General features: G+C 35.2%; 1 protein-coding gene across 1 annotated transcript; it reads right to left on the bottom strand.

The window, feature by feature from the left end:
- Window positions 1-6,882: 6,882 nt before the first annotated feature.
- LOC105363712 (zinc finger protein with KRAB and SCAN domains 1) lies at window positions 6,883-21,445 on the bottom strand. Its single transcript, XM_011501462.1, has 6 exons — window positions 21,223-21,445; window positions 19,742-19,824; window positions 19,556-19,699; window positions 19,289-19,426; window positions 16,310-16,460; window positions 6,883-7,196 (listed from the first exon to the last, which is right to left on the bottom strand). The coding sequence occupies exons 1-6, from the start codon at window positions 21,443-21,445 to the stop codon at window positions 6,883-6,885; spliced, it is 1,053 nt and encodes a 350-aa protein (XP_011499764.1).
- Window positions 21,446-21,866: the final 421 nt, after the last annotated feature.

Raw genomic sequence — 21,866 nt, 5'->3', positions numbered from 1 at the left:
TGCTGTAATGGCCAGTTTAAACCTGTCGCACATCTTTAAAAATGTATTAAAATTTCCGGAAGCCTTAAAACATTTTGTGTTTCAGTAGTGGATAAGTAATAAATAAAAAGCAGGTGATGTACGCTAATTAAGAAAATACTTGTATAAGGAGGCGTATATTTAAATGCCTTAATGGTATATTTGGAAGAAAAAAAAATAATTTACTTTACATTTGTATCCATGAAAAATTCACACGGAATTCTTTTAAATTTAAACCGTACATTTATATAAAAAAAAATTCCTTTTTAAACGTTCTCATTTTGCACAACTAATTGTCCTTTCATTATTTTGAAATTTCGTCACCTCATTTTAGCACTTTATATGGCTTTGTATATTGAACAAATTTGTTTGCATTTTCTTTAATATACTTATGAAAATATTTACATTTAAATCATAGTTCCATTTGATTATTGCATAACGTCTTATTACAAGTTAGTAAACGCAAAATTCACCATTAACTATGGAATGTTAAAGAATTTAAATTAATTGTCAGTATATTTAATTAAATAAAATCTTAGCTTGTAATCAATATTTTATATTATATATTAGCTGTTGTATTATTTTAATTCTCCTAACAATAATATGTATATTAAGAAAGAAAAGTCAAATTTTTATTTTAATTTGATTTTAGATTTCGATATGCAAATCCTTGTAAGCTATACAGGCTTTTAATCAAAATCAGTGATCTCGATCATATTTGTAAATTAGGATTTGATGTGTTTATTATTATAAAGTATTGAATAAAAATGAAAAATAAAATAGGCAGAGTAGAGTATGATCTATTGGAGGTAATTATCCAAGGCAATTACGTATTCATAGAAAAGGCTGATTATATATTTTATACATTTATTATTAAGATTTTAGTCTTTATTAATTTAACACACTCCCACGATGAAAAATATGAGCTTCCTATTTTAATTAAATCGTCGATATGTGAGTTTACGATTGCATAATTTATACGTCGATTGCAATTGTTTCACGATATAGTCAAATTGTTCTTTATTGTTGATTTTATTGCATCGAACAATGAACACATTGATTTAGACATTAAACGTGAAAAGTTTTTTAATTTATTATAGAATAAAATGTTATTCTGTGATCTTAAATGGCATTAAATATTTACAGAGCAAATTAAACAATATTTGCTCCATTTAATACATCACTTTCGTAATATTTATATTAAATCTGCAGGAAATTATAAAATATATGCTGATAATGCAAATAAAAACGGTAAGTTTCGATAGATGATTTAAGTTTTGATTAATCGCTACAAAATATTTGCTTCACGATCCTGAAACGTTACCTCATACTTTCCAAGGATTAAAATTTTATTCCTCGAATATTGAAATGCTATGCACGCAGTTTTCTAATACAAATATTCTAATACAAATAATTCGATTCATTTTTCAAATATAGCGATATATAAATACAAATGAACCATTAGTTCTATGTTACTTTGTGAAAACTTGGTAAACTAAAGTTCAAGTATGTGGCTTTGTAAATTGAAGTTTTACGAGCGTATGAACAATTTGATCGACATATTGTATAAATAAACATGTCGACGCTCGAAGCGACGAAGCCTTATCTATTCGTATGCAAAAGAGCGCTGCAGCCTAGGTAAATACAAAGTATCGAATTCCTTTATTAAAAGCTCCACTGCCTGGGCAACCAAAGGGTATAAATCATAAATCTAACGGAGAAAAAATCACTTTCGCAAGCCGGCCTCTCGAAAATAAGTAAAGAAATTGAAAGTCCAGTCAAGTGGTAGCGGTCCCGAGGGCAGCGCCCACGTGTGACTCGCGAGGTTCCTGCTTCTCCTGCCCCCACTATACCTCACCGCGTAGCCGGAAATTATCGTTAATCCGATCTCCGGATGGATTTCGGACTTCTCCAACAGCGAGTATCATCCAATTTAGGCCGAATTCGGGCCCGCTTATCCAGCCGCGGATCGATCGGGAATTGCAAATTGGCCAATTACCGTGTGCGCGCCGCGGTGCCCGTTTCTCCATTTTCAATCTCGCCGCGCACCGGCCACACCTGACACGAAGGGCAATTAAATTGATTCGCGGGGCTCGCGCGAGCCATTATCAGCGGCAGGATTGCAAGAGCCGACCGAGCGCCACCACAACTCCGGCCCGGATTTTGCCCTCGGCTCGCGATTAATCTCGCGAGGCGTTGAAAAAATGTTGCGCGCCAAGCGTGTAATTGGATATGACAGGGCCGGCGAGCTCGTGAGCGGCTGGAATTAAAATCAATGTCGCGCTCCCCTAAACGGGAAGCTTTTTCTTCGGAGCGTTTGGGTCGGTCTACGCGCCTCTAAAGGACTTTTAGTCGTCCGTGTTTTTTCCGTCGCAGCTTGTCTTATCGCGAACGACGAGATGTCGGTTTGACAAAATACCTTGCGGCTCTCGGCTAACCCCTTCATATTATTATTAGTGTTCTTATTAGCTTCTATTTTTTAGTATTTCATAGTAAGAAATATCCAATGGAGTAGAAATGTCTACTGGAATTATGCATTTTTTCCCTCCAAAATTAACAGCTTCCTGCTTTAATATTCGCGAAATTAAAACTGTATATATATATATATAATGGGATTTCTTCATTTATATTTCAATTTAAAAAAGACAATTTTATAACTTTAGGAAGTTTCACAACTATATGGTATTAAAAATTTTTTAATATCAAAGATCGTAATAAAGAACGGATTTAAAAGATAGGAAGTGGAAATGGGTACACAAATTAATAAACAAAATGATTTGTAAGAAAAACAATTTAGTCAATCAATATTTTTTATAGCGATAAAATATAATTTTTGGTTCTTCCTTTGTCAACACAAAACATTACTTGTAATTTTATGTCATATCTCTCAACACCTTTTTTCTTGCGCTTTAAATAAAACTCTATAATAACTATCCTACATCAAAAAGAAAAAGAAAGACAAGAATCCATCAAACTTTTTTCTTTTATCAAACAACATTCATGCGGCATTCTCTCTCTCTCTCTCTCTCTCTCTCTCTCTCTCAATCAATCAATCTATCTATCTATCTATCTATTTATCTAACCATCTATCTATTTAACTGCCTGTAACATACACATTCATTCTCGGCACTTAATTAAAGACATTTTTATATATCACCAAGCCGAGGACGCAAACTTGATGAAAGAAAATCCTAAAACACATTGGACATGATAAGTTGTGTACCTCTTAAGCAGAAAGTAAATTCGCGGTGTCTTATTTCTATACAATTATTATTATACTGCTTGATCTCTCGTCATGAAAAAATTACAATCCTTAATGTCTATGAATGAAAATCCTCTCTGTGTTTATGTGTGTCTGTGATATGTGCATTGTTTGCTAATTAATCCTTAGTCCATTTTTGGCTCTTCATTTACTTTCATTTTTCTTTTTCTTTTTAACTTATGATCCAAGCTCTACTTTGACTACGTCAGATTATAATTTACTTAAAAGTTACTTTCTGTACACACGTACGCATGCGCATGCTCACGCGCGCACACATAACACAAACGCAGGCACGCACACGCACACGCACACGCATATATATATAGAGGTGTATTTATAAAATTATATGGTACAGTCGGTATACATCATAGGCATACATTGTTGTATATGCTATAACTCGAAGCATCGCCACAATTTATTTGCGTTGTTTATTAATCTTCTCGTTATTCTTTCTTTTTTGTATAAATTATGGCAAAGATAAAAAAAAAAAAAAAAAAAAAAAAAAAAAAAAAAATGAATGCAAATGCTTTAAAAACCTGCAATTCCACGAACGATCGAATCTTCTGTGGTATATCTTATCCTATCTTTGGTCCTCTAGCCGTTATGAAACTTTTGCCCGACAATTATTAAAAACTTTGCGGTTAAAGTCACCCGTTGGTATTTTTTTTTTGTTTTTGTTTTTGTTTTTTTTACTTTTTCACATATATTTTCTTTAACTTATGCCGAATTCTTCCTAAGTGCGAAAAATAAATTGATATGAATTTCATCGTTCCAAAAAAGTCATCTTCCCTATATAAATGTATATTTAATAAATATATTTTTTTAAGTGTATTTAGTTTGGAAATTTTATATGTCTTTATATTTCTTTAGTGATATGATATTGGCCAAGAATTACAATCTTACCAGTTTCATTATATTCAAATTAATAAATAATTAAGTAATAAAAAGATCACTCGATTCTTTAAATAGTGCAAATAAATATTGTTAATAGAGAAAGTAATTTGCCTTTTTTCATATCAAATGCACAATTCATCGATTTCACGAACGGCTTTGGCTTCGACGGACTATGACACGTATTGTAATAAAAACTATCATATTATTTACATGTTACATATCATAGTGTATTGCTGCATAGAGATTACAAGATGTAATAACCCTTTGATAATTCAATGTATGTAATGTGATTGCGCCAAGTGTGTAATACCTTTTAAAATAATTAAGAATGATAATACGCGTATATGGATATATTAAGATAAATATTCTTGCAACGCAATATTCGAAATGAAACAGAAAATTGATACATTAATAACGCCGTTGTATTTTTATAAGAGCACTTCGGAATAATAGTTTTTACATTATTATTCACTTTCAATTGCACGCGTAATTGTATTTAACATTCGAATGAATGATTTTCTCTCTTTAATAATGGTGTTTTTAATTAGTGTGCGTAAGAGGTAAAACATTGTAAAATGTCGGTCGTTAAATACTTTTTTTTTTTTTAACTCACGGTCGTACTGTTCAATAATTTAATCGAAAAAGCTATGGCTGTATGTCAACTTGCCGTATATTTATCAGCTTAACACTTAACAAGCTTCTATTTACTAATAAATTTTTTATCATTTTTCTTCTTCTTCTTCTTCTTCTTCTTCTTCTTTTTCTTCTTCTTCTTCTAAAACATAGTTGTTATTCGTAAATTTTCATTTTCGTTTAAAGTGTCTTAGTATGCGTAAAAACTTGTGTCAAGGCGATATAACAGTGTTTCATCGAAATTTGAAAATCTTTACACAATGCCATCGACGTATACATATAAACATGCGCATACGTGTTTAATAGAGCGTATGCGTATGCGCGTCTGCACACTTTACAGACATTTAAAAGCCGTGTTTTGTACTCTTAATATTACACTGTATTAATAAGGCACTTTAAGGCCAAAGTGTTTCTTGTGTACGCATTGGAAAAGTAACTTACAAAAGTCCGCAAAATATCCGACTAATAAAGACTGTAATACATCGTTGGCTGTGCACGGCAAGATATTCCCACCAATTACGCTACGATTTATGGAAAAAAAGAAAGAGGAGAAAAAAAAGAAGAAAGGAAGCTACTCGCGCGGGGACGGTGGATGGAGCGTTGGAGCTGCGGCGAAGCAGCGAGAATTTCGTCATCTTTTTTCCTCTCTTCTCCATTCTCCTCCAGCGGATAATTCCGACAATAAAGACAAAGCGTAGGATAGAAAGCGATCGGTATCGCCTCAACAGGTGCTCGCCACCTATTCTCCGCTCTCGGCGCCAATTTGCGCTCACGTGCCGGCATTCTTACGTTACGCACGCGAGGAGCTCGCAGAGGGAAATGCCTTTAGTTTCGGCCACTCGATCCTCCCTGTCGCTCCTTTACTTGCCGAGGAGCTTACGCGGGGCCTCGGCACTTATTACATCTCCACGAAGCCACGTCCCTTCGACCTTACCGCCGCAGCGCCGATGCTCATTAATTTACAAAAGCACGCAGTGTGTCTTAATCTATTTGACGATAAGCCTTTATCCGATGCTGAAGATTATAATAAACGTTATCTCGGTTTTTCAGCCTATTGACTGCTCGCCTTGTTTGATCATTTGACTGAACAAAAAGTTCAGATGAATCAATAGAGCGCACGATAAAAGCGTTTGCACGTGAATATTAATTTTGATTTTGATTAACGATTGCGCTCGTTATTTTCGTGCTCTCGATGTAATGTGCCATTGGTATTTTTGTCCGTTACTTACGTTACCTCCAAACCGCCTCCCGAATGATGATGAATCATTTTTATCAACAAAATAAGCAATCGAATGCGCTCTACCGCTAACGCCGATACGCTTATAAAAATCATAATTATTTAATTATTCCAATTATCACGTGCTGTTGTTTTTAACGTTTAATAAGCTTGCCCCGAGGATGACAAATAATGACGTTTTCTAATAACTCGGGGAGCCTCGTTCCTCCCTTACATCGTATCCCCTTGATCGATAGATTATTTTTCAAACGTTCGTTATAAATAGGATCGATGGATTCTTGCATTATGAAGACGACGATAACTAAATATCATAGGACGAAGCCTTAAACGATACGTTTAGATTATAGAACGATCAACAATCGTCGGCTTTATAAGCTGGCAAACGGTGAATAGGCGCGTCGAGCCGTATTGCATAAAATAATCGACTACTGCTACTTCATAATACATAAATACGTCTGTACATAAGTATAGGATAAGAGCCGTAATTGTAAATGGTCCTCAACAATCGGGATAATATGAGGAGGTAATCCTTCTGCATTGAACAACCTAGATGAGACAGAATGGATACGCCCTTCAAGCAAATATATTACATAATTCTTGTTCCTAAAGCTTGCCGAATGAATGCGCCGTCGCTGCGAAATCATCATCCGTAAGAGTGGACGTACCGGTAAATGTGTACTTCACCACGTCCGTAGCCTTGGTCACGCCAGACCCATGTCCCGTGATGCGATGCGGACCAACGGAATCTCAAAAGCCGCCGCGATAAACAAAATTCTAAGGTTTATTTGCACCGTAACCCTGATAAAGGTCGTCGCTACAAGACTCGTGCCTCGGTCTCTCAGCTGTTGCTAGTGGTGTCCATGGGGCTGTGGTAGGTCGTGTCGTCTGCCGTGATCGACGCTGCCGTCATCGCCGTCGCCGACGTCGACACTGTGGGGGCGAGCGGCACCTTGAGCGAGCGATAATCGAGTGCCGGCGCTGTCGGATGTTGACCCTCGCGGTGCCTGCGCAAGTCGACCTTACGCTGGAAGGCCTTGTCGCAAAGGCCGCACTGGAACGGCTTGTAACCCGTGTGCTTGCGCATGTGCGTTATCAAGTTGCTGCTCTGGGAGAAGGCCTTGCCGCACACCACACACTTGTGCGGCTTCTCACCTACGAGAAACAGAAAACAAATACGGCAATAGGTTATTATTTCGCTTTCTTTCTTTCTTTCTTTCTTCGCCCCTCCCATTCATCCCTGCCCCCACTCACTCACTCACTCTCTCTCTCTCTCTCTCTCTCTCTCTCTCTCTCTCTCTCTCTACATCCATCTCTGATCACTGCGTGTATTTGTACTTTAACAATAATTTATTTATTTCATGGGGCATTCGTGCGAGTCGGATACAAATTACAAAGTGGACTTAGATTTTTTGCCCGTGAAAGAAATTAAAGATTAATTTAGCGTTTTAAGGGCCCGACGAGCATTCTGCCGCATGGAAAGTAAAGGAAACATCGTTCGGTCGTAATTATATTTCATTTCACTTTCGACATAATAAGACTTCATTTTTCTTCCATAATAAGTATACATTACATTGTTGTTGGCTCGGCATTATATTGATTTATATATAAAATTATTCGTTTTATCAAACATGGGCATTTATTTCGCTTCTACGAAGGAAAAATCAAAAGATTTTTATATTATAAGAAGAGAAAAAAGAAAAGAGAGAGAGAAAAAAAATACACCGTTAATTAAATTTTGAAAAATCAAGCAATTAAAATAATTGAGCATTACGTGTTACTCCTAATGAGCATATATTAAATTGCGAAATAACAGGTACATTTCAATTTGCTTATGTTACGATTATATTCCAAGATAGTTGAAATAATTATCACCTATCAAAAAAAAGTCTAATATGTTGAAACTTTGACGCGTAAATACCTCGTAGAAACATATGATTATCATTCCATAAAAATACTGATGCGTCTTTCAAATAGGAAAAAAAAGAGAAAACACACACACACACACACACACACACACACACAGAGCGAGACAGTTATCTGAATCTATGCCCGATCAGGGGCTGTCACGAATGTATACTAAAACATAAACATAGACAGACGCGCAACCCCCGTATAATTCAAAGGAATATTATCTAATACCTGACTTTCCTCTTTGTCAATTTCAAGATCAAGCGCTACCGATGTGTAATTTTCATGACTAATACCATGACATTTTACTCCAGTTGGCTATTTGTGGGTATATCTACGATCCAATGAATACAAACGTATCGCAATTGATAATATATCATCAAATATTTTTCATTTCTCATTCGTTAGCATTGACGCCGATGTATCATCCCGGAGTGGTGTGATAAAAAAAAAAAAAAAAAAAAAAAAAAAAAAAAAAATGAATATATAAAGACGAAAGGAATCGCGTTTCGAGTTATGACTCAAGGTTAATCAAACGCAGCTGTATCAACCGATATAAATTTATAATACTTTTGACTGTCTTTAATAAAATATTTCCTATAAAATCGTCGTAAGTATGTAATCAATTAGCATTGACGAATATACGTCGAATATCCGACGTATGCAATTTGTTTAAATTCTGTACAACACATTTTTTTTCCATACAACAAGTATGTGCCCTGTGGTACCTTCTTTTCCTAAGAAATCGAGTATTCGGGCCAATTTAACATAATTACAAATTCTTACGAAATGTAATCGCCCTCCCAATCAAATGACAAAAAATTATAACAATTATTTTAATAAGAATGTATTTTTTTTTAAATATTTAAAATACCTCGTTTCATGGTTCATTGAATAATTTAGTAATATAAACTTGATGTGTATATATGTGAAAAATATTTGCATAATTTGGCTTATTTGTCGATGATAATTCATATGAAAGATCTTCACAATGAGCCTCGGAAATAAGATGAGAATTGACATATTTAAGTATATTTTGAATTATTTATGATGCTAAAGTTTTCTTACGAGCACTTTTAGCGAGCACCGAATTATCGAAAGTGCGCGTTTTCGCAGAGAAAATTGAAATAACGAAAACCGTATTAAATAAGATAAAAAAAAATAAAATAAAAACATAAAACAAAAAACAAAAAAACATTGAAATTTCAAGCGATATCACGAGGCTGTACGTATGTAAAAGCCTTGTAATTGAACGAAAAAAAAAAAAATACACACACACACACACACACACACACATCACGATAAATATGCAAATGATAATTTCCGTGTTATTGGATGTACTTTGAAATACTGGAATACGTAGAATCTGGATGAATTCACCGTTCGTCAAGTGGCGTTTCGGTAAATTAAAAATACCAGCCCCCAATCTTCTCGAACATCGGCCAGATGCCGCCAACGGAAAATGATTTATGAAAAATCTGAAGGATTTTTTGGTGCGGGTGCGGGGAAAGGCTCGCGCGAATGGCCCGGAATTTAAAGGAGGCAGAGGAAAAGCGCGCTAACCGAAATGCAGAAAAAGCGCGGCATTGGATGGGACATCGGGAACACGAGGGCCAGGTGTGTCTTATGTGCCGCTGGCCCTTTTTTTTCAACCGACCGAAGAAGAGCTGCTCCTATCGATCCATCTCGCACCTCATTATCGCGCGCTGCGACCCTTCGGCCCACTCTCCCTCCGCTCCTAAACGCCTTTCTATTTCCTTTTCCTCTTACAGCACTTGTTTCGCCATCGCCGCATGCATCCGAGGCACAAGTCGACCAATGCCCATGCCCTACCTGACTCTATAAATATTTACCTGGGCGCCACTAGTTCGGCTAAGCCCTAAGGTCTCTCCTTGACTCTTTCGGGATAAGTCTGACTCGCCCTCAATTATCGCGATTATCTCTGCATGTGGCTGGTCAACCGGCCGTTTCGCTGGTTCTTTGTAATTTAATGCGCTTTCTTCATTATTATTACTTCCTTTTCTTCCTCTCGCCCTCGATGCTAAATTTTGACATTTCGACAAAGCATTTCGATAAAGCATACGATTATACAAATATTCCACACTGGAGATCGCACGCCATTCTTACCGACTAATATTTTCTATTTTTTATTTCATTCGTTGGTTTGCGCTCTTGGCAAACACATAAAAATTATTCCCATCGTTGCTCGACAAGATCATGTAAAATCATTCGAAACTGACTCTCAAAACTGAAACGACGAAAAGATTCTTAATTAAAAATTGTCGACTTCGACAGTAAGATCGCGTAAAAATTATAATCTATCGAATCAATATTATTGCTGCGCGGAAATCAATAATCATGCCGACATGCAAAAGGTACCTCAAAATCTTCTTCTTCTTCTTCGTCTTTTTTTTCACATAGTTTTTAAATCTTTTTCTCAATTATTTGTCACGATATATAATAATAATAATAATAATAATAATAATTATTATTATTATTATTATTATAGAATGCTTGTTATTCGTAATGTTATTTGTGATGTTTTGTTGGACCAAGATACTCCGAGATGGCATATGCCACTTTGTATAAATCATAGAAGATTCGATTTCAACATTTTTGTTCAATATTTGTTCTGAAATTATTTTGAAACGTATATTTTCTCTAGCAATACTATCAATATTTTAATTCGTTAAAATTTAATTAGCTGCAGTTTATTTATACATAGTAATACATTTGAAGCACGGCTATGACACAATAGGAACCTACAATTTTATTTGCGTATATTATCATACAGCACAAAGGGTTCGAAGAAAAGTTTCTGATGAACACGAGCAAGGAAAAAAGGGTAAAGAAAATCAATTCTCGATTATGCATAAACTTATAGTCCGCGCGTGGCTATATTGTGCGTAATATCTAATTCTAATACGCGCGGTTCATTATTTACAATAAGACGGGGAATAATAAGCTTGGGACGCAAGTCTCTATACGTCTATACTTCCTTTTTGCAGACGAATGAAGAAGAACGTAATTAGGATACCTTCGTCTATAATCCTTCATAAATAATCCGAGTTCATTAGGAAATATTATTAAATCTATGTTACATAATGTAATATCACAATGAATCAATGACTTCGACTGGCAATATTACATAATATGTATTACGTAGATACATACTCTCTGCATATCATCATAGAATCGCTTAATTATGCGCGTTTCTTTTTTTCTTCTTCTTCTTCTTTATTTTAATAGAATTTAAAAAGAATAAATGAATTTAAATAGGATTTGCGAACTGGTAATGTGTATTTGTACTATTTGATAACACGTAACTCTGATTTTACTGTAACCTACATACATATTCCAACAAACTCCCTACTATGTATATGCCTCTTTATCATTTCAAATGCAAAACATACAGATTCATATGCTAAAAGTCAGTCTAATATATTTCTAATGTTGAGAAGTCATTTGCAAAGTTATACATTCGCGTTCTATCCAATTGTAAGAAAAAAATCAATTATTTTTTCGACGATCTTTAACATTTAATGAATTTGATTTTTACTTCGTTTTTGCTCCGTTTCGTTTTATCTTCGACTAAAGTATGCGGGCATGTTGTATCTCGGATTAATGCATTCATATAACAATACAATAATAATAGATGAGTGATTTCATTATTAATCATTCGCACCGCCATCCATTATTGTATCAATATCATAATGATTTTTTCAGTTTTACGATAATGTAAACATTTCGACTCATTAACTTAACAACGATATGTAATACTAATGTGTACACCATTTCACGAAATAAGTATTGAGTTTTACTCTTTTATTGAATTATGGAGATAAATTATTTTTTTCATTCAATTTTCTATACTATTGAAGATAACGAGACCAATTCCTATTCAATTGAAGAAAAAGAAAAAAAGATTATATAAACAAAAATATGAACAATTGGATAGAATTTTAGTTTAGATTAAGAAGCCTTATTATTTATATTCATATCGTTAATTATCGCAGAAAAATCAATTTTATAGGTAAAGTAACTTGAAATAAACAACTTGTTAAATATTAACACTGTATTTCATGAATAATAAAGTGGATTGAAACGATGGGATTAAACGCATCTTAATTAATTTAACATAAGAACAAAAGACTTTTAATCATTTTCTCTCAATGCAAATATTTATTAATTGTTAGAATTTTATTATCACGAATGAATATCAAAAATATCATCTCAAGCAATAAATTAAAATCCAAGAGTATATTTTGAAGTTGAATTAAAATGGACCGACTCATCGATTTAAAAATGCTTTAGTTTCTACAGAAATCTAAACACACTTTTCCTAGATTTAGATTAAGCTCACGTGTATTCAAGCGTGTACGCGCTCACGCATGTGCATCATCGAGACACTAATAGGCAATAATTAAGTTTTTATCGTTATCGGATGGATAACAATTGTCGCTTAGCTAATACGTAAATTGCTTAGTTCAACGTTGCCCTTCATAAAGCTCAGTTACACAAAACCGTATAATAATTGTAGCTAATGCAATATCCTTGTGCCTAAACGTATGAAGCAGCTCTTTAGAAATTAGCTTGTAGATTGCTGTGAATTTTTATCGGCAACCTGATAAAAGAAAAACAAATTCTGGTTCACTAATTTTTTTGTTTTTTTTTTTTGCCTTCTGCTTTAAATTAAATAACATTGCTTATAACGGAAAGCCGAGAAAATCTATGCTTATGCTTGTAATTATTTGAAATTTTTTAAAATTAATCTATGACTTTGACGTATCAATTTGAATACGATACTCGATGATATATATATATATATATATATATATATATTAATTTCCTTATATCATCGTATGTATCATACAATAAATACGACTATGTAAGAAATCATATATTTTATAATACGAGTCTCGCCCTCGGCCATTTATCAATTACTATAAGCTTATACTCAACTCAACTCAATGTGCAGGAAACCGAATCCAAATACATAAATTACAAATATCCATTCCTTTCTTTTAATCTCACGCATAAGAATATTTACCGTATTCTCCCGATCACTGAATAAAGAAAGGAACGATTCATTCGAAAGTAATTATTAAAATTTCAGCAAACGAAGCTTTATTTGTTCAACAATGAACTTACAACGAAATCAAATGAAAAATAGTTAAATCATATTAAGCGAATCCACATCGATCTCAAAGTATTCGTGCTCAATATGCCGTCGACCTCAAACCCCAAAATTAGACAAAAGCTTGATTGCCCGCTCACCCTAATGGCGGTTACAAGTCGGGGGTGGTAAATTGAGCACGACGTAGTGGCGCATCCAAAGTGTCGGTTGATTTCCCCATTCTGGCGCTCTCGAGCCCTTTTTTTCGAATTTAATTAGCACGACAGTAATGACTCGCACGCACGCGCGGCCACGTGACACGTGGCACGCGCCCGCCAAACCGGAAGTCTTCGTAATACGACCTAAGTTGTCCCTTTTCTCATCCTTCCTACCAAGCATTAAAAAAGGAAAGGCAAAAAGGAACCGAGGCGAAACACTGCCCGTGTAAGTGCGCTTCTTTTTCTCACGTGTAAAGACGAGTGTTTTTTGCTCAGTGACTATTAACTAAAACTACTGGGATTTTTAATATTTGTTGCGTGGACGATTCGACGTGAATGATTGTTTATAAAAACTGTTTGATGGGTGGTGGGCATCTTTTTGCACCTTTCATCATGAAGCGCATACGTAAAGCATAGTATAGCCAAGTAGGAGATCTGTTATTATCGAATATTAAATTATTTATTTTACGTAGAGGGAAAGAAGCTTTTCATGAATATTTCTATATATATATATTTATTTTAAAGGCGTCGCCTCAGGCCAAGAGATATGATAATTAAAGTTAACAAAGTAATATTAACAATTATTAAAAATTTTCGTTCTTTCTTTTTGTTTATTTTATTTTATTTTTTTTTCTTTTTTTATATTCGCATAAACGGGAAGAAAAAACATAAGTTTTATAACTACCGAGTAGTAATTGCTTTCGAATCAATAGAAATAATACAAAATGTATAAAAAAAATAAATAAATGTATCTTTTGAGAAAATCTATAAAATATGCTAGATTTTTAAAAAATTAAGACCTATTCAGTTTGAAATAATTTTTTCTCATACCGTGTCTTTAACTACTCTATTTTCTCATCCTTATTCTTATGGTTTAACTACTCTATAGCGAAGAAGGTTTGCTCTTTTCCACGCGACAGTTGGTCGTACGTCGAAGATAATAATTTTCTGTTCATGCATTCGTTTACCCATAAATATGTATCAAATAGCAATTTTTTTGCGAAACACGCGAAACAGCGTTAGATTCATTTATCATTCTTAACATAGACATTGTAAAAGTATGCGTATGAAAGGAATCATTGAGATTCTTGTACTTGCATACCCTCCTACGTAACACATTATAATATAATGACAAAACTTTGGACGAGAATTAAAGTTATGTCAAACTATCTTTAGAAATTTTTTATCTTTTATTAAATAAACAAACTCATCAAAGTTTTTTCATTTGTTTTATTATTATAAAAATTTAAGAAGTAAACAAATTCCTCGACTAAGTCGATAGTACGGCAATATTCCTAATTCATTTTATATCGACATTTAATTAAACAACTATTACACTTCTGTATTTTTCATCCTAATAATTTTTGATATTTCAACTCAATGCATTAGGTTTCGTAATAATAATAATAATAATAATAATAATAATAATAATAATAACAACAACAACAACAACAACAACAACAACAACAACAACAACAACAACAACAACAACAACAACAACAACAACAACAACAACAACAACAACAACAACAACAACAACAACAATAATAATAATAATAATAATAATAATAATAATAATAACAACAACACACACAGGAACAGACGCACGGGCGTGCACACGCGCACACGTAAAAATAGTAAACAAACAATATTATTATTTTACTACTAAAATCATTAATTATTATGCAAGAACAATTCTAAAATAAGACCCTTTGTATAAATAGTAAAAAAGAAAAATCAATTTACAGTGAAAACATTGAAAAGGAATCCGTTTGATTTCCAAGATACTAGAAAGTACATTTCATGGTAGTCTGATTTGAACATAAATTTTTGAATTACGACCAAACGCATACACTAACGATGCTCATAAAATATATAAAAATGCGTTCCGCTCGCCCATGAGTTCGAAAAATGAGTTTTTATCTGATCTTTTACTTCGTAATATAGCACGTTGAATGAAGAGGGAAATTATATAAAATAATTATTTATCGAGCCATTTATTCTTATAAACAAAATAAAATGAAGAAAAATAAGATTTAAACATAAAAGAAGAGAATTTTATGTCTGGATTATGACAAACATAGGCTAATAATTTTCGATGAAATAATCCACACTTGCGATGGCATATTTATTGTAATTCCTTGTAATTATTGTAGTTTTTGGCTACGAATTATTTTCAGCGATAAATATTATAAAAAGAATTGAATTTATGTATAAATAATAGAATAAATAATCACATCGATGCTTCGTAAAATTTATTAAAATTTTAACATCAACCCGATTAATAGTAACAAAATTTTATGGAAAATCATTAAGATTGTACACGATATTTTCTATTCTGTAATTACAAAAATAACGATACATATACATATTTATATATACTAATAAGAAGAAAAAAAATTATTTAGTAGTATCTTGGCGGTAGTGAAGTTTGTTCAAGCGGATGCGCACCCGTAAGTAAAAGAGGAAAAACGTGTTTATATTCTTATTTACATACGCTCGTAACGCTTACACTTCATTATTAATAAATTATAATTAAAAATCATGATTTAATTACCTATTTAAAAATAAAAATTAAACAAATGTGTAAGTTTTTTTTTTTTTTTAATTTTAATGTTATATGTTAGAATACAATTAAGAGTCAATTTACATGAAAGAATTAAATTTTGATCAACCTATAAAGTAATTGATACGAGAAGTATGATAACTATTAAATATTTTAAACCGCTATCATAATTATAAGCACTATTAGCAGCTTGTTTAACTATACGTAAATATAATTCACTAGATGATATGTATATATATATATATATATATATATATATATATATATATATATATACATAATAAATTAACTCTTGAATTCGAACAAAAACAATGAACTATTTTTCTCAAATATTTACTCCAGATTATGCTTACGTATATCGAGCGTAAGCAACACTTTGATTACAATGACGATTCGTTTAGCCATGAGATCCAATGTAAGTATACTTATTACGACATGTATTTTATGGTCGACTTACCGGTATGGATGTACGTATGCTTTTTCATATCAGATTTTTGATGAAACCTCTTGCCGCAGTATTGGCAGGGATACGGTCGTGTGTCCGAGTGAATCAACAAATGAGTACTTAACGTACTCGATCGTTTGAATGCTTTGCCACACTGTTTGCACTGGAACAGACGTACAAGAAAAAAAAAATTCTTTCAAAGCAATGAAATAGGATAGCTGTTATATCGATAATCTTTAAATCTATCGGTGTTGATTCGAAGCGAGGGAAGGATAATTTGTATTGGATTTGTTTGCATTAAATTTAAAAATACGCCCACAAAAGTATTTGTAGACGCTCGACGTTTTTACTTTTGCGCTTTCGTACTTGGCATTTTTACTTTAAAACAATATCGTTTTTCTGATAGCTTTTAAAAAATTCTGCCTCGATAAATTCGTTCCTCGTAAAAAAATGAAAGAAATTAATGAAAGAAAAAAGGGACAAAGAAAATAACTCGATCCATTAATATTATCTTCGTATTTATATTAAATCGCTATCAATGATAAAAACGTGCCGATATAATCATTGGATACAGAATAGTGCAAATCGATGCATTTATCTTTAAATGAAATATACGTACGCTATTGAAGTGCGGGAAATTGTGTTAAAAGCAGATCAAAATTCACGTGATGTCGTCTAGTGATTTTTTTTTTTTTACAGTTATATCGCAAAACTATTATTAGCCTGTCAGAATCAATGTAGAATGTAGCCAACATGTAGAATCCATTGGCAAAGTATGAAAAAACGTGTACAATGTAAGGAAAATGTAAGGGATAGATAAAATGAAGTGAAAGATAGTACTTAGAATAGCTTCTCCTTATCCTTTCGTCGTTTGTCAATCGCGAGACTTTATATTTCGTTTGGTACTGTGCTAGTATTATATTTTTTGTCTTTATCAAATAATGAATATCAAAACAAAAGCAAAAAAATATATATATATAAATATATATATATATATATATATATATATATATATATAAGTTGGTACCTGCATGTAATACTTCATTTGCGTAGAACTTTTTTTCGTACCTATATTATACAGAACTACATGGCACAAATACAAATACAAAGTCTCTCTGCGTTCTGACTGGACTCCAAAGTAGCTTTATACAATGTTTGCTCGATAAAGTCAATATGAAAGATAGAGCTTTTATTCTTTTCTTAATTTCGAATTATACATTTTAGAAATTGTCCCTCGTTAATTGAATATGCTTATTGTGCCTCGTAATCAAGCAAAACCATAACGGTGTCCACGAATCTATCTACTACTATTCGTTTAAACTAATATAAATTAAATGTCAAAAGTGAAATAATAAATGGCTGCAAAAATTAATATTCATACGATTATTAGATGATGGTAATGAAAATTTTTTTAAAGATAAAGCTTGGACTGTCCGTAATCAAAATAGTTAATGGCTTAACGTTGCTCGCAAACAAGAAAGAAAAACTAAATCGTTTAATATCATTGCGAACATCATCGAACAAATCCCTGAGCTTCTAGTTTACAAAATGATGTCTCGTGAAAGTATCCTCACCTATAATTTGTACCTATAGCATGCTGTTATCCGTTATCGTGCAACGGCTCGCTTCTTTCTAGCAGCGTTTGCTACCAAACATTTGCACAAAGTAAAAGTATCGTTGATCCGAAAGGGTGACAGGCGCCGTTTGTATTCTGCTTTTACGAGTTTCGGAAAGCGCGCGCGCGCGCTAAAGTAACTAATACTGGCCTCGTAAAAATCTTCGATTTTCAAAGAAAGTAGAGACAGTGAGTTTGAACGAGAGAACAAAGGGGGTGAACTACGACTCTATATTATGCTCGCTCGTAGACAATATGTCAGAACGTATAATACGAGTTTCGTTCGATTTTTATGTATCGACACTCAATACCTTATGACTGATTTCACATACGCCGACCAGGATTTATTAGCCTTCATTATTTATAGAAATTTATTGTATTTAATTGGCCGATCAATGCCTTGTCTTTCCTCGTTACTTTATCAAATCACAGAGTCAAGCCTGTCAGCGTAAAATTTCGTTAAATAGCTTAAGATTATTCACTTCCCGAGCGTATTAAGAAAAGCAACTAAACAAACCAGTCTCTCTTATTACGCTTGATAAGTATTTTTTTCATTAAACGATTAGCATCGGAACAATATTAACCTCCTTGATTGGCCATTTGACGTATTTTAGGGTGACGGTACTTCAAGGAAGGGTGATAATTAAAGATTGATCGGATTATAAATAGTCAGGCGTCGAATTACCATTAGGAACGTGCGGGCAAGCGTTTATTTACCATTTATCGCCTGTTTAGAATTTAAAGTCTCTTGCGAAAAGCCTCTTGGCGATACGCGCGGACTCGCGATTCGCTAAAGACGGACGTACCGAGGCTGACGAAGCGCCGCGCTAAAGTCGGCCCAAATCACGCACAAAAACACGAGATTTCTCGGACAGATATACGAGGGTGCACCGTTCGTTCCTCGAAGGCACGGGCACTACGTTGTTTCCTCTATCGGCCAAAGATCTAACGTGAAAGCGATGAATGCCCGCGCACGCACACACTCTCAGACCGTATTCGCCCGTTAACGCGACCCCCTGGGACACTCGCACTCGCCGTTGCGCGCATTTTTTTTTCAGTCCAACGATTTTTTTATCTTATTTTTTTGCTTTGTTTCATTTGCATTTACTTATTTCGTTCTTTTTCTTTTTCGAGCTTTCGTGGCTGGCGCGCAATCGATGCAGATGTTGATTTTGCATTACGAGCTGTCAAGCGTATTTCCACGTAAACGGACCCTACCACTTCCTCGACTATCTTTAGGGCTCGCTTGCCATGCACTAGTCAGGACTCTCGTGACCCTCGCGAAGCGCGAAGGATACCGATTCACGAAAGTCGTGCATCCCTCGCTGGTCCCTGCCCGTGCCAAAGCACTCGTGGCGAATAGCCGTCAGACTCACCTGGAAGGTACGCTCGGTGGAGGGTGGCGTGAGCGGCGAGCGATGCAGCTGTTGCGCAACCGCAGCGGGACTGAGACTCGCGCTCCTGCTCGGCGAGCTGTGGCCGGAGGACGTGCCCCGGGCGGCGACCGCCGTCGTCTCCCGGGCCTCCCTCTCGCATACCGAGCCCGGCGACCAGATCTCGCTCTTACGGTGTCCGCTGCCGTTGCTGCTACTGCTGTTGATGCTACTGCTACTGCTACTGCTACTGCTGCTACTGCTAGCGACCGCCGTCGTCTCCCGGGCCTCCCTCTCGCATACCGAGCCCGGCGACCAGATCTCGCTCTTACGGTGTCCGCTGCCGTTGCTGCTACTGCTGTTGATGCTACTGCTACTGCTACTGCTACTGCTGCTGCTGCTGCTGCTGCTACTGCTGCTGCTGCTGCTGCTGCTGCTACTGCTGTTGCTGATAACGCTGACGTTGCTACTACTGCTGAGACTGATACGCGAGGACAGGTCGCAAGGCTTTGTGCTCAGGTTCAGAGGTGCGTCTTCCACTGTAATAAAGCGCGAGAGGGTGGCTTTGGAGGTTCGTCGTGATAATAATGAACGGAGAGAGGCACTCGATGGACTGATGCGTGACTGAAGCACTGAACGCTTTACGCAATTATGGAAATTAATCATCCTTAGTTGAAGTTATACATTTAATGATTAGATATTTTGGATCATCGAGATATTGTTTGCGACGAATCGTAAAATTTTGGCATACCGATTGATTTCCATGGCCCGATGATTAACGCATTGCGCGCACTCTAAATGACATTGTATTTTTCACAAATGAGCTCGAACATAGATTTTATTTATACTTTGAAGATAATAGCTGATACGCGAGTACTTGAATTAACTTCACATAAGTTTTCCTGGTATGAAATCCCTACTTAAGGAATGATAAAAAAAAAAGTTAAAAAAACAAATTATAGGAATTATATTAAACCGTTGCGGAAATTGGAAATAATTCAAAGTTTTTGTATGACCCAATAGGGGTTGAGTGTAAAGTTGTCGTTACTTCAAATGCGTATGTGCGGGTATGAAGCTTGCATGGGTAATTACTTCAAGCGTAATATGTGACAATTCACTATTACCTTTGCTAATATGTCGTTTGACAATTACTACTTTCAAACAGATTTCTTGCATATTTGAAGAAACATAATAAATTAACAAGGCTTAAATTCGAATGGCTTCGCAATCGATTAAATTACAAGTCTTTTCATAAATTATTTCGTGCATTTGTCTTTTTAAATGTTAATAATCCAGTCGTTTACTTAAAAAAGAAAAAAAAAGAGAGAGAAAAAAAAGAAAAAAGAAGGAAAAAAATCCAAATTTCGCATTACCATCAACGTAATAAAGAGAGTGACATTATTATACTTTGACTGATAAAGCTTAAATAAAATTAATCTATTTATCGTGATAATATTTACCGAATGGCTTTTGTTTTCGTGGCTTTTATCATGAGAGAGACAGATAAGTGGATAGATAAATAGACGGATAGATAGATAGATAGACAGATAGTTAGCTAGATATATAGTTAGATAAATAGATGGAGGGAGAGATATAAAGAGAGAGAGAGAGAGAGAGAGAGAGAGAGAGTGTGTGTGTGCGTGAGGGAATGAGTGAGTGAGAGTGAGAGAGAAATAAGATGCTTCATGAAACAAAAAAAAACATTATTTCAAGAATAATTCAGTTGATGAGGGCACCCGAGACTCGATCGAATGTAAATTTAAATTCCAAATACCGACAAAGACAAGCTAAACTGTTTAAATATTATATCTTAAAGACGTATGGAGATACACTTCCAGACATTATGAAAAATTCCAAGGAAGCAATTGACAATGCAAGCTCCATCCTTGATGCGGGTGATAAGGTCAGTAGTCGGCTGGAAAACAGGTTGGACTTACTGTACTTGGCCTTCTCGGGCGTGCATCTGCGGGGCGGCGATGAACAACCTGTGGCCGGGCTTGGGGGCCCAGGAGCCTGAGCCGCGTGACCGAGGCCGTCCAGCCTCGTCTGCTGCTGGGGAAAAGTGGAGTGCGGCATAAGCAGACCCGCGGCCACCGCATGATGGGCCCACCAGGCGGCGGCGACGCTTCCATAGCCTCCGTACACGAGGTTGCAGCGCATCTCCGCTGGAACATAAGGGAGAAGGGCCCCCATTTTTACTCTGAGCCGGACGGGCACTTGTGGCCGCGAAGTCACGGGCCGCACGCGACGGCCTCCCTTCTTTATACTACGGATGCTTTCGTTTTCGTGGCCGGTCCGCCTATCTTTTGTCCTTTATTCGTTTTGTTTTTTTTTTTATTGTTCGCGCGAACGAGGAAGAAGGCATTGAATGACGATAGGATGCGGGTGTGCGACGCGACCGGATTGTAGTTTGGCGTACTGATTACGTTGCCAATGTGTACCTGCGTATTATGTATATACGTGTACACGCGGGTATGTGTGTACGCGCGTGTGCGTGTGCGTGCGTGCGTGCGCGTGCACGTATATATATATATATATATATATATATATACATATATATATATATATATATATATATATA

The sequence above is a fragment of the Ceratosolen solmsi genome, unplaced genomic scaffold (assembly GCF_000503995.2).
Source record: "Ceratosolen solmsi marchali unplaced genomic scaffold, CerSol_1.0 scaffold3, whole genome shotgun sequence".
Lineage (NCBI taxonomy): Eukaryota > Metazoa > Arthropoda > Insecta > Hymenoptera > Agaonidae > Ceratosolen > Ceratosolen solmsi.
This window is presented reverse-complemented; position numbering and strand designations above follow the sequence as displayed.